The 15,533-nt window shown below is 39.5% G+C and overlaps 1 protein-coding gene across 3 annotated transcripts; it reads right to left on the bottom strand.

Annotated features, from left to right (window-relative positions):
• Positions 1-134: 134 nt before the first annotated feature.
• Positions 135-7,878, bottom strand: rab4a (RAB4a, member RAS oncogene family). 3 transcript variants are annotated; one of them, XM_013277053.3, is made up of 8 exons: positions 7,705-7,876; positions 5,574-5,654; positions 3,428-3,542; positions 2,692-2,754; positions 2,301-2,455; positions 2,074-2,169; positions 1,593-1,738; positions 135-489 (listed from the first exon to the last, which is right to left on the bottom strand). In XM_013277053.3, exons 1-7 carry the CDS (start codon positions 7,718-7,720, stop codon positions 1,623-1,625), a joined length of 642 nt encoding a protein of 213 aa, XP_013132507.1. In that variant the 5' UTR covers positions 7,721-7,876; the 3' UTR covers positions 135-489; positions 1,593-1,622. The 3 variants fall into 3 exon arrangements, with proteins under 3 accessions (XP_013132507.1, XP_019215086.1, XP_003454566.1); XM_003454518.5 differs by lacking the exon at positions 135-489 and adding an exon at positions 556-1,007 and having other exon boundaries at positions 7,705-7,877; XM_019359541.2 differs by lacking the exon at positions 2,074-2,169 and having other exon boundaries at positions 7,705-7,878.
• Positions 7,879-15,533: the final 7,655 nt, after the last annotated feature.

Genomic DNA, 15,533 nt, shown 5'->3' with positions numbered 1-15,533 from the left:
AAGATGAGAAATTTCTTTTTCTGAGAAAATCAAGACCACGTGTCAGTGCACTAAGTATCAAGCTGGAGCCAGGGGGCAGTTAGTTTAGCTCAATCTAAAGGTCTGTGCAGCTTGCTCCAAAAATCTGTATTTAGTTTGTCTGTTTAAGTAGCTGGAGGGTCAACTGGAGCAAGTGGGAAATCTAAAATGTGGTAATCTGTGTTGGCAGGTGTGTGGACGAGAGAAGTGTTGAGGGTGGTCTTGATTGGAGGGACAGTTTGGTCCAATAGAAGAGCAGACTGTTGGCTGATCTCTGGTTACCTTGGAGATCTTTAAGTTCTGGGAGGGGGTGGGACAGGGAAGTCTTTTGAGCTATCTGCATGGCAACAAGGTTCTGAGGGGTCCGTGCAAAGGTTGGGGTCAAAGGTCAGGGAGAAGTCACCAGCGTAGCGATCTGAAGCCCACGTTATCGGGTCTCACATGGCTGCTTTTCTCCTGGTCTTCACAAACCTGCACATAAAACCGACAGATGTTGCAGGAATACACAAAAGCTTATCAACATCAGGCTGTCCACCCAGTAATTAACAAATTTCCCATGTGTGGGACTAATAAAAGTTAATAAAGGTTATCTTAATCATCTCTCATCATTATGAAGCAAGAAAGAATTGCAGAGCTTTGACCAACTAGCTATTACAAAAATTTGAATCTGCCAAAAATCATTAAGTGAAAATTGAATTGAGGTTATTTTCTCAAATTATTTTTTGACTCATCTTAAAACACCAGCAGTTCTACAAAAAGAGTCTCCTGTGTCTTTAAAGACCCAGCAGAGCAGAACCACTAGACTCAGTGATCGTTTCTCCCTGGAGTCTCTTCAACTCTGGTGATCTTCAGCTACAATCCACCGCATACAACTCACCGCACAACACTGACACTTGGAAACAGACTTGTAATTTCTTATTTATTTTACACTGTAAATATACTTCTCGCACTTGTTTCTGTTGCTCTTGATGTGTTTTATCCTCATTGGCCTGAAAAAATTAAAAATGTAATTTCACCTGATGGGAATACATGTGCTGGAATGAGAATTTCTAAAAAAAACCTTGAATCATTAAATATTTCCACTTATTTGAGAGTCATAGATGAGATCATCACTGTTAATCAAGCTATTGTAAATATCACAGATGGAATTGTGGAGTAACGACTTTCTATTAGTGATCAGGCATCAGTGCAGCCAAAGTATGGTGCAAATAGTTATGGACACCAGAATTTCTAAGTTCATCTTATCGTGTAATATGTAGGCAATAACATACAATAATGGAACAGCATCCACCTTTTACTTTATGACACTATTTAATGATTAGTGCCTTCATGATTACTGTCTTGGACAATCATAATGAAGGCTTCCTTTCAAATGAAGGGTGGATCAAGTGCGCAGAAGCAAAAAATGGGCACTGACTAAATATAGAATGACTGAGTCTGCACATCTGAGAGACAGTGCAGAGAGCAGAAGGCATAATTTCAGCTTCTAAACACAGGTTCTCCTTATTTGAAAGCCCTCAGAAACCTTTTCTTTTTAATGCTGTGTAGACAGTACAGACTCAGGACCCCCTCACCTTGTCTGTATGTGTTACAGGACACGTCCACTAGCAGCCGCATTCCTGGGTGCCCTGTGGCTGAGCACGACGAGGAGAGCGAAGCTGTCGTAAAGCAGCGTCGCCGTATTGGATACCTGAGCCCATCCTTTCTGGATCCAGCTCCCCTGAAACACAAGAGATCACATGAGTTAACAGTCAGCGAGATCACCAACATACACCTATTGTGTTTAGTTTACTGACAGTTAAGAAAAGGATTTAATCATCTATATAAGTACACTGAGTTTGTCCCTTTGCTAAAGCCTTTTGTTAAAGTTTGACACTTCCTGGAACAATGCTGTAGGCCAGTTAGTTAATGGGTTAGCTGTCTGGGCTTCTAAATGATGTAAAAATATTTTGTTTCTGACTGAGGTAGTGGTGTTAAGAGATATACAGAATCCTATGGATTGACAGAATAAGCGTTGGGGTTCACACAGGTAAGGGTGTGGACTACAGCTCACACCTGACTCTATCTTGTTGAGGATTTTCCGAGCACACTGGACAAAGGCCTCTTCGACATTCTCCCCTGTTAGAGCGCTGGTCTCCAGGAACATCAGTTCTGTTACGTCAGTGAACACATTATAATAAAACACATTATAATAAATAACAATTCAATAATTCTTTGAAGTTGACAGTCTACACATCTAACAACAACAGGGATCCTTCCCAATAATCAGCTGCTGGTCTTACCGTTCTCCTGAGCGAAGCGGGAAGCCTCCAGAAAGGTGACCTCCCTGTCAGCATCCAGGTCCTTCTTGTTCCCACACAGGATTATGACGATGTTCTGACTCGCCAGCATCCTCGCGTCACTCAGCCATGTGGTCAGAGCGTTGTACGTCTCTCGACTGCAACAAAAAAATAATAATAAAAAGGATGGCAGGTAATGACATGTTACAGTTTGGAATAGATGTGGGAGCTAATTAGAAAAAAATAAATTAGAGGCTTGAAACATAGAGCCTATCATATTTCTCAGTTTGTGCACCCTCGATTCCTCTTAGTCTTAGGCAAGAGGGTGGAGAGAGGAGAGGAAGAGGAACAAATCAGAGAAATGTGAAAAGCCTAGCATCACATTGTGTGATACCTGGTGATGTCATAGACCAGCAGGGCTCCTGCTGCTCCTCTGTAGTAGCTCCTGGTCACAGACCTAACACACAGACTCACACAGATTAGTAGACATACATTGAGAACAATCAGGAAGTATACAATACATTCCCCCTGAAGAAAAGAAAAAACATCAATGCATGTGTGAAAACCATTTAACTTCTGAACTTTGTAGAGACCTACATAAGGATGCAAATGTCTGCTGCAGTCTAATCAGGTTGGTCTTTAACTTGCTAGCTCCATAGTCCACGTGAACTGGATTGTGGCAATGCACAGACAGACCTAACCGTCTGGGGCATGCATCACTAGTGAGTGGGTGTCATGTTTGCTGCTCAGTGCACCCTCTGTTCAGACAGCTGCATTCAGCCAGGACAAAACAACAGAACCAATTCCTGGCATGTGCTACCTCAAAAAAAAGGCAATTCTGGAAAATATCTTTACCAGATTCTCCTTAAATTGTTATAGCAGCTATAGCAGAAAATGGAATAAATAAAATAATCAGAAGCAACAAAACTACAACTGTGACTGTTTTACTCATGACATCAATTAGGCAGCCGAGTTTAATAACTGCTGCTTTTTCAGCTCTCCGTTACCTTCCAAAACTCCTGTGTCTGTTACTCTGGTCTTTAAGCTATAGTACTGTTAGCTGAATGTCTGCAGCATAACAGAGATGACTTGTGTGCAAAGTGCATATTCACGTTGGGCTTTTTTCCTACCTGAACCTCTCTTGTCCTGCGGTGTCCCAAATCTGAAGCTTGACCATTTTGTTGACCACGCTGATGATCTTAGAGCCAAACTCGACTCCGATTGTGTGGTTAGATTCATCCTTGACTAGAAAAAAATAAATAAATAAAGCATGTAAATGCATTAATATTATTAAATAAGTGGGATTAATAGTGATGATATGATTATCACTGTGTGGCTGTAAGGAAAACAACTGTTGCTTCTGCACGTCAATGAAAAAGAAGTCAATTTCAGAATGTATGGATGAGACAATGATTTTCTTTGAAGTTTTTCTGCTGAAGTCTGGTTGTAGGTTTTGGTTTCACCCTTAAAAAACAGAACCAATCATAAAAATCACACATTTAGAAGTTGTTTTTTCATAAATGTATCCCTTCATGCCTTAAAATGTGGTTCAACCTGGTGTAAAATTTGATGTAGCTTGATGTCACTCACACTTTTGCCTCCTTTCGCATCTGTGAATATGAAATTTCATTCCGATCTCTACTGACACCCACTCCTCCCCTGTTGGTGTGCAGTTCCAGCAAATCAGTTCACCTCTGACTCTGCTCACACACTAACACTGCTCTACTTTACACAATGGCAAGTTAACACTGGAGTATTTGAGCTCTACGTGTTTGAACTGGAAAGTCATTCTGAAGAAAAACAAGGGGAAATTGACCACATGTCGATATATCAGATTGGCTTAAACTGGCAAATTTCACATACACTATTTTGCCAATAGCATTCACTCCCCCATCAAAATCATTGAATGTAGGTGTTCCAGTCATTTCAAATCCCACTGGTGTATAAATATCAAGCACCTATCCCTGCAGACTACTTTTACACACATTTGTAAAAATGGGTTGATCTCAGGAGCTCACTTAATTCCAGCATGGTACCGTGATAGGATGCCACCTGCCCAACAGGTCCAGTCTGAAATTTTCTCACTACTAAATTTTACACAGTCAGCTGTTAGTTGTATTATAACAAAGTGGAAGCATTTAAAAACAACAACAACTCAGACACACAGTGTCTAGAAAAAAAAAAGTCAATTTTGTCAATCACTGCAGACCTCCAAACTACATGTGGCCTTTAGATCAGCTCACGAACAGTGCATAGATCGCTTCATGGACACACAGCTGCATTCAAGCGACACATCACCAAACACAACTTAAAGCGTCGGTTGCAGTGGTGTAAAGGGCACACCGCCACTGGACACTAGAGCAGTGGACAAGTCTGAGTTTGGTGGTTGCCAGGATAACAGCACTTGTCTGACTGCAAACTCTTAATGCTTCAGCATATCAAGACACTTTGGTCCATTTCATGATCCCTATTTTGTGGAAACAGTTTAAGGATAGCCCCGTCCTGCTCCAACATGACTGCGTATGTTTACTTACACAGTAAAGTCCATAAATACATAGATGAGTGAGTTTGGCATGGAAGCATTTGACTGGCCTGTAGAGTCCTGACCTCAACCCGACACAGCACCTTTAGGATGAATTAGAGCAGAGACTGCAAGCCAAGCCTCCTCAAACCACATAAGTGTCTGACTTCACAAATGCACTTCTGGAAGAGTGATCAGAAATTCCCATGAACACACACCTAAACCTTGTGGAAAGACTTCCCAGAAGATCTGGAGCTGTTATAGCTGCAAAGGGTGGGCTGACATATTAAACGCAATGGATTAAGAATGGGATGAGACTCAAGTTCATATGAGTGTGAAGGCGGACGAGCAAATAGTTTTGTCATTACAGTGCATCATCCTCAACAATATTAGAAATGTAAATGCATTTCTTATCTAACACAACCCCCTTTCCAGCTTGCCAGCTCTGAGAAGCTTAGCTTTAACCCAAAGTTAACAGGATTTCTTAGTTTTGCCTATAAAACTCAGAATGCAAGTATAAATGCACACAGTTAAATCCATGGATTAAGAATGCAGTCATATCCATGGATTTGACAGCTTATTTCACTCATTAAATATGGACTTAAAAGGTTGAAAACTTGATTTCCATCCTAGGAATCTTTAACATGTGGAAATTACTGGCATATTTACTGTCTAATTTGCCTGAAGAAATTCCCTAATGTAGTGCTGTAATTTACAGTAAACAGTCAGGAGCGTGCTGCGTCTTTCAGACTTACACCTCTTCTCTATGAACTGGTGCAGAAGACACGATTTCCCCGTTCCAGCATTCCCAATCACCAGGAATTTAAACAGGAAATCTGCAAAGGAAAAGCAAAGACACACATTACATCAGTTGGGCTATTATTATCAGACTATATGAAACTAGTTGCTCATATAGACGCTAGCTAACACGACAGGAAATTACAACAAAAATGTGGGAAAAGCTCAGTTACTGTAGTCTTAGTTTGGTATTTTCCAGCTCGTTTTTCTTGTCAATTTAGTTTCACTTCCACAGTGAGTTTGCTCGTTTCATTTTAGTGTTTAGCTTCAGTACCAACTTTCTTATTTATTGTAATCTGGGTTGTGCTTTTCAGAGGTTCAGAACAGATATTATAATACAAACACAGGCAGTTAGCTCACAGTCATCTCACAGTCATTCCAAGCCTCAATAACCAAATGTACCAAGGCCTAATAAAGCTACATGTGACAACAAACTAAACTAGTTTAGTTTAATTAGTCAATGTCACCTCAGTTAGTCCATCTTTAAAAAACACAGTTTTATTTTTTAGTTTAGTTTTAGTGAACTGTAATAACTTGACCTGAGAGATAAAACTCATCCTTCAGTTGATCCATCTACAAACTCAGTTGTTCTTAAGGAAAGGAAACAGGGAGAAAAGGTTGAGGTATGCCAAATTACACAAGAACTGGACTGAAAATCAGTGGCAGTTTGGGATCATCCTGATAGAAATCAGAAATAAAGGCAGTCAAAATCCAAAGAAGAGCTTTGAATGTCCTTTTAGAAGCCCAGAGAACTATTCCTGAAGGCTACTTAAAGAAATTACAAAAAACTGTCTAACAGAGCTCAGGCTGTGCTGAAGAATACCAAATCATACCAAATCCTGACTTTCACACTCATTACAAACTCTGTTTTTGCCTTATATTCTGTATTTCCATATATTTTTGCATGTTTCAAAGAAAGTGCTGCACCTATTTCTTATTTTCCTTGCAAAATATAAACAAATGAGGGTGTGGTTCAAGTTCCGTAAACATGACCTTTCAAAATATTCTAGAGAAATTAGAGACTGTAGCTTCATATATTTTATAGCTCATTTAAATTTAGTTTTCCCCCACTTGAGTGGTGAGAGTTACCGTCACTGTTGTGAAGTCTAGTAAATCCAGTAATCTCTGCAGTAGCCTTGCAAACACCCTTATTTACCACCATATACTCCTGTAGTATTATTATAGCTTAAGAGGACTAGTACATTTTTTCATACAAGACCGAAAAGAATCACCTGCGATAAAGTACAATGCAAAATCAAGATGCAGACAAATCATATCACCACATCACCACAGTCCAGCACAGACTAAACTAGAAATTTGATTTTTGTCTTTAATTTTCTTGGCAGGTGTTCCAAATGGGTTTCAGATATATAAGTGTGACAAACTGTGCACACCGGCTCCCAAACTCCATTTATCAGTCAGGCTCAAGCATATGCTGCACAATACTGTGATGCTTTGGCCATAATAAACTGATGTTTAACAACAAACAGCGCCTGGCTTTTCTTGCTTGATGTTATAGCTTTCAAATATTGATATAGGTATTATCCTAATAAAAAACAAACAAACAATTAAGCCCCCCCCCCAAAAAAAAAAATATTCTGGAGGCTTTGATGTAGGCAAACAAAAACTACAATCAGCTGTTCTGTGCAACGGAGGAATTCATCCACTATTAAACCACTAAACTAGCAAAATAATCATTATTTTGGTGTGAAATGGTCAAGCTAAGAAAACAATGCCTCATATGTGGCTGTAATGTTGCAGCTTAGTCAGATATTACAGCTGCACCAAGCCCCAGCCAGGTGTCAGCTTCCCCTGTCTTTTTCGATACCCTCCGGGGAGCTTTGTAACCTTGTGCCGGGGGTACATTTTTTGCACACGGCGACACTAAACTCTGCTGTACAGCCTTTGTGGGTTTCCTTACGCTGACGAGGCAACTTTTAAGGCCAGCAGCCTTCAGCGGCGGCTCGGTTAGCCTGTCAGCTATCTGTTTACGATGAGAAAAAGCTCTCTGGGCACACCTGCCCCATCCCATCTCTGAGGCTACGGGAGGATGATAACGGTGGCCGCCGGTCAAAAGTGCTTTCTTACCGTACGACTCCGACATCGCCAGTGTGGCGGTTTGACAGCAACAAAGAAGGGAGGGAGAAATGGGAGTTGACAGATGGTTAGCTAGCTAAATAAAAGGAAAATACTCCTGTTGGTGATTTCCGCGGAGTCCAGCTGATTTTTCCCTCCGACTTCCCGTACGCGGTTTGTTTCAAAATAAAAGCCGTCTAACCGAAGAACCGTTGGATCACTGTAAAGTCTTCAGGCAGCCGCAGGGTGGAGCTGTGTCTGCTTGAGACTTTTGACACAGACTTGGATGCTATTTAGGTCACTTTTTACATGTGACTAAATGAATAAATATTAAGTCTTTTATTTTGAAATTGGATGACGTTTCCTAAGGTGATCCCTAAAACATAAAAAAGAATTTTTTTTAAATTTATGTGCTACACATATCTGTACACTGAGACTGCTCCAATCAAATTTGACCTGTCCCGACTGAAATTAGCTTTAAATCCACCAGTGTAGGTCAAATCAAGGAAAATGTCATATCTGTGTGCATTATTAATGGGATAGTGGTAATAAAGGTAAAACTATATGTGTTCCCATCACTCCTGTCCCAAATCTCTTCAAGAGGCACTGTTGCCTCACAGTTGGCTTAAATCCTGGTTTGGGCTTAGCTGTGTGGAGTTCACACAGTTTTCTTTGGGTACTCCAGCTTCTTCCCTTAGTCTGAAGACATGTATGTTCGTGCACTGGTGATTCTAAACAGATCACGGATGTAAGGTAGTTGAAGTTTATAGAAGTCCTGCATAAATGTGTAGTTGAAAGTGTTTTGAATCAATAATAAGACTAGAAAAGCATTACATAAATGCAAGTGTATTATCTGAAGGTGCTTTGCACCTGCAAGCATAGTACACAATGTAAGTTAACAATGCAACAATACAAAAAAAAAATCAATCTTTGGAAGCTCTACTTGAGACTACGAGCAAAATGGTTAAGCAGAAAAAAGCAGAAACTAGACCACAAAACTAACTGAGGGTTTCAAATGATTTACAGTTTCACCTAGTCTAGAAACAGAGACCATATGAAGTCCATCAAGAGTGTTCCTGACCATTGGACTGCTTAACAAAGTGTTAGGAAAGGAAAAGGAAAAAAATAGATCTAATGTGAGCAATTTTTTTAACATGGAAAAACTTCCAAAGCCTCTCACAGCCATTAGTCAAAGCTTCAATGTCAGACAAATGCAGGATATTTAACATATTTAATGTCTTACAGAATATTTATTGATAAATTAAACCTTCTTACCTTACCAAGTGTCAGGACTCTTCAAAGCTTTCGAAGGGCAGGGTTTCCCTCCACTGCTCTGAATGCACAGACTAGTTTGTGCACTAAGTGTTACTTACATTACATTATTATACATAAATAAAAATAGTAGTCATGGGGGGGGAGAGGGTTACACAGAAGTGAAGAAACCCTAAAAAATACACTCTTCTTATGTCAGACAGACATTCCAAAGTACAAGTAACATGCCCATGCTGGAGATCTTATAATTTGATGTAGAGAATTTTTTTTACATTCAACAATATTAAAATAACATAATAAAAAATGAAGTTAAAGATTTTTTTTTTAAAGTAAGTGAAAAGACTGACATAAAAATAATATGTACAGTACAGGAAACAGCAGCAAGAAGATATAATACATACATTTGTAAATGTGTGTAGAAAATTATGTCCTGATGGGTGTGTTCAACTGTCACAAAAAAAACTGTTTTGTTTGTTTGTATTTTGTATTACAGTTTTTCTGTTTGTTTGTTCTTTTATTTTAACAAATTTTCTTTTCTTTTCTTTTTTTTTTGTACCTCTACAAATGAGGTATCTTCTGTGTAAAAACGCACAAATGTGCATACATTTCCATTAAAGGAGCAAGCAAGCAAGCAAACAAACAATTACAAGATACCATAAGAAATGAATCACTTTTCCACCATTTTGGCATAGAAATGTTCTATAAATCAGCCCTTACAGCATAAATAACAGATTATTTAATAGTAAATAAACAAACAAACAAAAGCTGGAAAGGGTAAAGAAAAACAAACTAAGTGATAGCACTATGAAAGTTCATCAATGTATTTCCTTTTTAAATGTTCTGCATAGATGTGCAAATGAGGCAGATCTGGTGTGGCTGCACACCATGCACATAAAAGGAGTGTTTCACAGTAAAAGAGGGCTTCATTAAACCTGTACATAGTTTTGGTTTGGTTTATTATTTGTTTTAAGAAAAACAAATAATAAACCTTGAAAAAAATAGATTTGTCCAGCTCAGGTATAGAATTTCCACTTTTAATTAGACATTGTAGTTACTGTGTGTTTTGCTTGGTGCAACCCGTACTCTAGAAAACTGAACATTTTTAAAGAAATATTAAAAAAGTAATTTGCATATATGCCTTTTAATTTGCATAATATTTGCTACATCTAACTTTTTTGGGCTTAAAAATGTCTTTATTTAGGTTTACCAGGGTAAAAAAAAAAATCACATTGATGAAGCCTAAAAAAAATCAGGTCTCAAATATAATACACTTGACATTAAGGGGTTACAATATGTTGGGAAAAAAATGTTACAAAAAGGATTAACATGGTTCTCCTTTTGTGTGAGGTCAAATGTCATCTATACAACAAGTGCATGTTTTAATATTATGTCCAGGGATTAGTTTAAAATTCATCAGTGGCACAGAAAATGTCCTGCAGCGGTAGAATGGCAGCAATTCTATTACATTTTCATGCAGTTGCTACATCCGGTGATTATATTTGCTAAATAACATAGCAAATATAATCAAATTCTCTGAACTTCATTATCTGTGTTAACATTTCAGTGGGAAAGCGGTGAAATTATTGCACAGGAATGAGATGGAGACGCAGGATGAAAAAATAACAAACTGTAAATCTAAACCAATCAGCAGCAACGTTAGGATCAAAACCACTGGCATAATCGAAGATCCTTAGGGTCATGTTTGAGGCACTTTTGTTACCAGGGAGAGCCACGGGGGCTGGGGGTTGGTGTTGCTTTTGTGGCTTATCTCAGTGTGTGGAGAACCTTGAAGTGTTTAGGGAATCCACAGCACTGGTGTATCTTTTGTATGCATTAAACATTTTTGTGTTTCTCAGCCATTTTGAGCTGCTAACAAGCACAAACGCAAAGTTTTCATCATTATTCTGCTGTCAAATCTGAAAGTATGATTTGCCCCATACTTGCCTGAGGCAGTTTGGGGGAGTGATGGAATACATGTACCAGCATTACGTATTTAAAATACAAAATATGAGTAACTGTATTCCATTGCAGTTATCGTTTTAAAAGGTGATATTCAGAATACAGTTATTTCGTTGAAATAAATAGATTACATAGTGGTCTTTTCCTGTTTCGTATGTTAGGCTATGCCCTCTCTATTTTTGCTAATTCCACACCGGTGGAAACCCAAACATAACACACATTAAGAGGCTCTAATGCCTGTGTCTCAATCTCGCGGCCCATGTCAACTCTACTTGGGGCCCGCATAATGACTTGAAGAAATATTTTTAAAAATTATTATTCAAAAAATTATTTAATATGAAGGCAATAGGCAGAGTGTTACAGGCATAGCCCTAAAGAAAGTACGAGTTGTCACTGACCAGATACGGGAGACGGAAGCATGTAAATATAATAATAACCACTGCAGCCAAAAAGAGTGCCTGATGAGCCCAGTTGTAAGTAAGCTATTAAGACTCGACTGTACACTGTGTTCATCAAACAGTAACTTCTATCGGAGGAGCCTTTCAACACCTCTCTCTGTCTCTCAATAGCAAAGTTGACCCAGACAACAAAGTAAAGGTAGTTTTTGGCTTCGAGCCTGACACAGAACCCAAAGTATTAGCCAGAGGTCCCTTTACTACTGTTTGGAGCCGTGGACCTGTTTTATATACGCACAGAATTGTTTTCTGCCCCTTCGGACAAGCACGTTAACATTTGCCTCTGAACAGGAAGTTACCTGGATCACAACGTATGCAGAAGTTTTCACTGAAGCAGGAAGCAAAGTCTGCCTTGCACCCTGCAGGCCAATAGGAAGCAACATAACCTGTTTGGTTTTTTAAATTAAATTTTGTTAGTAGCACAGGAAATCAATTCAGGCCACATAAGTGATCTGAACCAGATGAACTACACTAGGGTTTTTGCTACTGTAAACCTATTGAGCCCTTCAAAGTCCTACAACTGACTGAACACACTGGGCTACATGCTGAACATAGCGGATAGAAGCAAAGTACCAAACCTATCAAGCTAGTATAGAGCCAATACTAACACCAGTATTAGTATAAATACCATCAATATTTTGATTGAACTGCCCACCTCTAGTTTTAGTTTCATCTTGGGATTTCTCATAATTCTTGCTTGTATGCACACATGGGATTACTTCAAAGCAAGTATTGTGTCACGGTCCTGGGCCTGTGGCCCAGTGTTTTGATTCTATATTATTGTTTATTGGGTTCTGTTTTGCTTTTCTAGATTTCTTGTCCTTCTGGGTTGTGATTTCTAGCTCTTAGGTTTTAGTTCTGCCCTCATGTTCCTCCTGTCCCTGTTCTGTGTTCCCTCTGTACTGTGTTAGTATTGTCTCTGAATTCTGCCTGTGGAGTTCCTGTTTTACTTTGAAGGTCTTGTCTCATGTTAGTGTATTCTGTTTTACTTCCTTGTCCTTACTAGCCTAATGAGTCCCAGCTGTGTGCCCACCTGTTACTCGTTTCCTCATGTGCCTGCCAGTGTATTTTAGTCCCTGTCAGTTAGTTCTTGTTGTCGTGTCGTTAACGTCAGTTCACCCTCATGCTGTGTGGCTCTCCCTGTGTTTCCTGTGAGTTTATGTTGTTTCCCAGTTTAGTTTAGTTTGCTTTGTATGCTTGTTTTCCCGTGCCAGCAAATAAAGCTGAGTATTTTGAGTTCATCCCTCGAGTCTGAGTCCGGCATTTTGGGTCGACCACTCCTGCTTGCCTGCCTGCCACACAGCCAACCATGACATACTGTCTGTATAAATACCATGCTTTCTTCTTACAACAAATTGATCAACAAATCGATTTACTTTGCCTTACAGAAACCTGGTTTCAGCAGGATGATTATATTAGTTTAAATGAATCAACACCCCCCAGTCATTCTAACTACCAGAAATCTCGAATCACAGGCTGAGGGGGTGGTGTGGCAGCAGTTTTTCACACCAGCCTATTAATCAACCAAAGACCAAGACAGACTAGTAATTCATTTGAAAGCCTGATGCTTAGCCTTGTCCACCCCAGCTGTAAAACTCAGAAACCAGTCTTATTTGTTACCATCTATTGTCCACCTGGGCCTTACACAGAGTTTCTGTCTGATTTCTCAGACTTTTTATCTGATTTAGTGCTCAGCTCAGATAAAATAATTATTGTGGATGATTTTAACATCCATGTAGATGCAAAAAATGACAGCCTCAACATGGCATTTAATCTGTTATTAGACTCAATTGGCTTCTCTCAAAATGTAAAAGAACCCACCCACCACTTTAATCACACTCTAGATCTTGTTTTAACATATGGCATAGAAACTGAACATTTAACAGTATTTCCTGAAAACCCTCTGCTGTCTGATCATTTCCCGATAACATTTACATTTACGATAATTGATTACACAGCAGTGGGGAGTAGACTTCATCACAGTAGATGTCTTTCTGAAAGCGCTGTAACTAAGTTTAAGAATATAATCCACCCACTGTTATCATCTTCAATGCTCTGTACCACCACAGAGCAGAGCAGCTACCTGAACGCTACTCCAACAGAGGTCGATCATCTTGTTAATAATTTTACCTCCTCACTACATATGACTTTGGATACTGTAGCTCCTGTGAAAAATAAGGCCTCAAATCAGAAGTACTTGACTCCGTGGTATAATTCTCAAACACGTAGCCTAAAGCAGATAACTCTTAAGCTGGAGATGACATGGCGTGTCAGAAATTTAAAAGATCATCATTTAGCCTGGAGAAATACTTTGATGCTTTATAAGAAAGCCCTCCGTAAAGCTAGAACATGTTCTATTCGTCACTGATTGAAGAAAATAAGAACAACCCCAGGTTTCTCTTCAGCACTGTAGCCAGGCTGACAAAAAGTCAGAGCACTGTTGAGCCAACCATCCCTTTAACGTTAACTAGTAATGACTTCCTGAACTTCTTCACAAATAAAATTTTAATCATTAGAGAAAAAATTACCCATAATCATTTCATTCAATTTTATTTATATAGCGCCAAATCACAACAACAGTCGCCTTAAAGCGCTTCGTATTGCACAGTAGATCGTACAATAATAGATACAGAGAAAAACCCAACAATCATATGACCCCTTATGAGCAAGCACTTTGGCGACAGTGGGAAGGAAAAACTCCCTTTTAACAGGAAGAAACCTCCGGCAGAACCAGGCTCAGGGAGGGGCGGGGCCATCTGCTGCGACCGGTTGGGAGAAGGAAGACAGGATAAAGACATGCTGTGGAAGAGAGACAGAGATTAATAACAGGTATGATTCAATGCAGAGAGGTCTATTAACACATAGTGAGTGAGAAAGGTGACTGGAAAGGAAAAACTCAATGCATCATGGGAATCCCCTGGCAGCCTATGTCTATTGCAGCACAACTAAGGGAGGATTCAGGGTCACCTGGTCCAGCCCTAACTATATGCTTTAGCAAAAAAGGAAAGTTTTAAGCCTAATCTTGAAAGTACAGATAGTGTCTGTCTCCCAAATCCAAACTGGCAGCTGGTTCCACAGAAGAGGGGCCTGAAAACTGAAGGCTCTCCCTCCCATTCTACTTTTAAATAGTCTAGGAACAACAAGTAATCCTGCATTGCAAGAGCAAAGTGCTCTAATAGGGTGATACGGTACCACAAGGTCATTAAGATAAGATGGGGCCTGATTATTTAAGACCTTGTATGTGAGGAGCAGGATTTTGAATTCAATTCCGGATTTAACAGGAAGCCAATGAAGGGAAGCCGAAACAGGAGAAATCTGCTCTCTCTTTCTAGTCCCTGTCAGTACCCTTGCTGCAGCATTTTGGATCAACTGGAGGCTTTTCAGGGAGGTTTTAGGACATCCTGATAATAATGAATTACAGTAGTCCAGCCTAGAAGTAATAAATGCATGAACTAGTTTTTCAGCATCACTCTGAGACAGGATATTTCTAATTTTAGAGATGTTGCGCAAATGGAAGAAAGCAGTCTTACATATTTGTTTAATATGTGCGTTGAAGGACATGTCTTGGTCAATACAGGCCATTTACCATTGGTCAAAAATGACTCCAAGGTTCTTCACATTGTTACTGGAGGCCAAGGTAATGCCATCCAGAGTAAGAACCTGCTTAGATACCTTATTTCTAAGATTTTCAGGGCCGAGTACAATAACCTCAGTTTTATCTGAATTAAGAAGCAGAAAGTTAGCGGCCATCCAGGTCTTTATGTCTTTAAGACATTCCTGCAGTTTAACTAATTGGTGTATGTTATCTGGCTTCATGGACAGATAGAGTTGGGTGTCATCAGCATAGCAGTGAAAATGTATACTATGTCTTCTAATGATGCTGCCTAAGGGAAGCATGTATAATGTAAAAAGAATTGGTCCTAGCACTGAACCCTGTGGAACATCCATAATTGACCTTAGTGTATGAAGAAGACTCTGCATTTACATGCACAAATTGGAGTCTATCAGATAGATACGATACAAACCACTGCAGCGCAGTACCTGTAATACCTACAGCGTGCTCTAATCGTGCTGAAAGAATACTATGGTCAACAGTATCGAACGCTGCACTGAGGTCAAGCAGGACAAGCACAGAGATGAGTTCACTGTCAGAGG

This window comes from Oreochromis niloticus, linkage group LG1 (genome assembly GCF_001858045.2).
Source record: "Oreochromis niloticus isolate F11D_XX linkage group LG1, O_niloticus_UMD_NMBU, whole genome shotgun sequence".
In the NCBI taxonomy this organism is placed as follows: Eukaryota; Metazoa; Chordata; class Actinopteri; order Cichliformes; family Cichlidae; genus Oreochromis; species Oreochromis niloticus.
The sequence above is the reverse complement of the archived record's forward strand: the minus strand, read 5'-3'. Positions and strand labels throughout refer to the sequence as shown.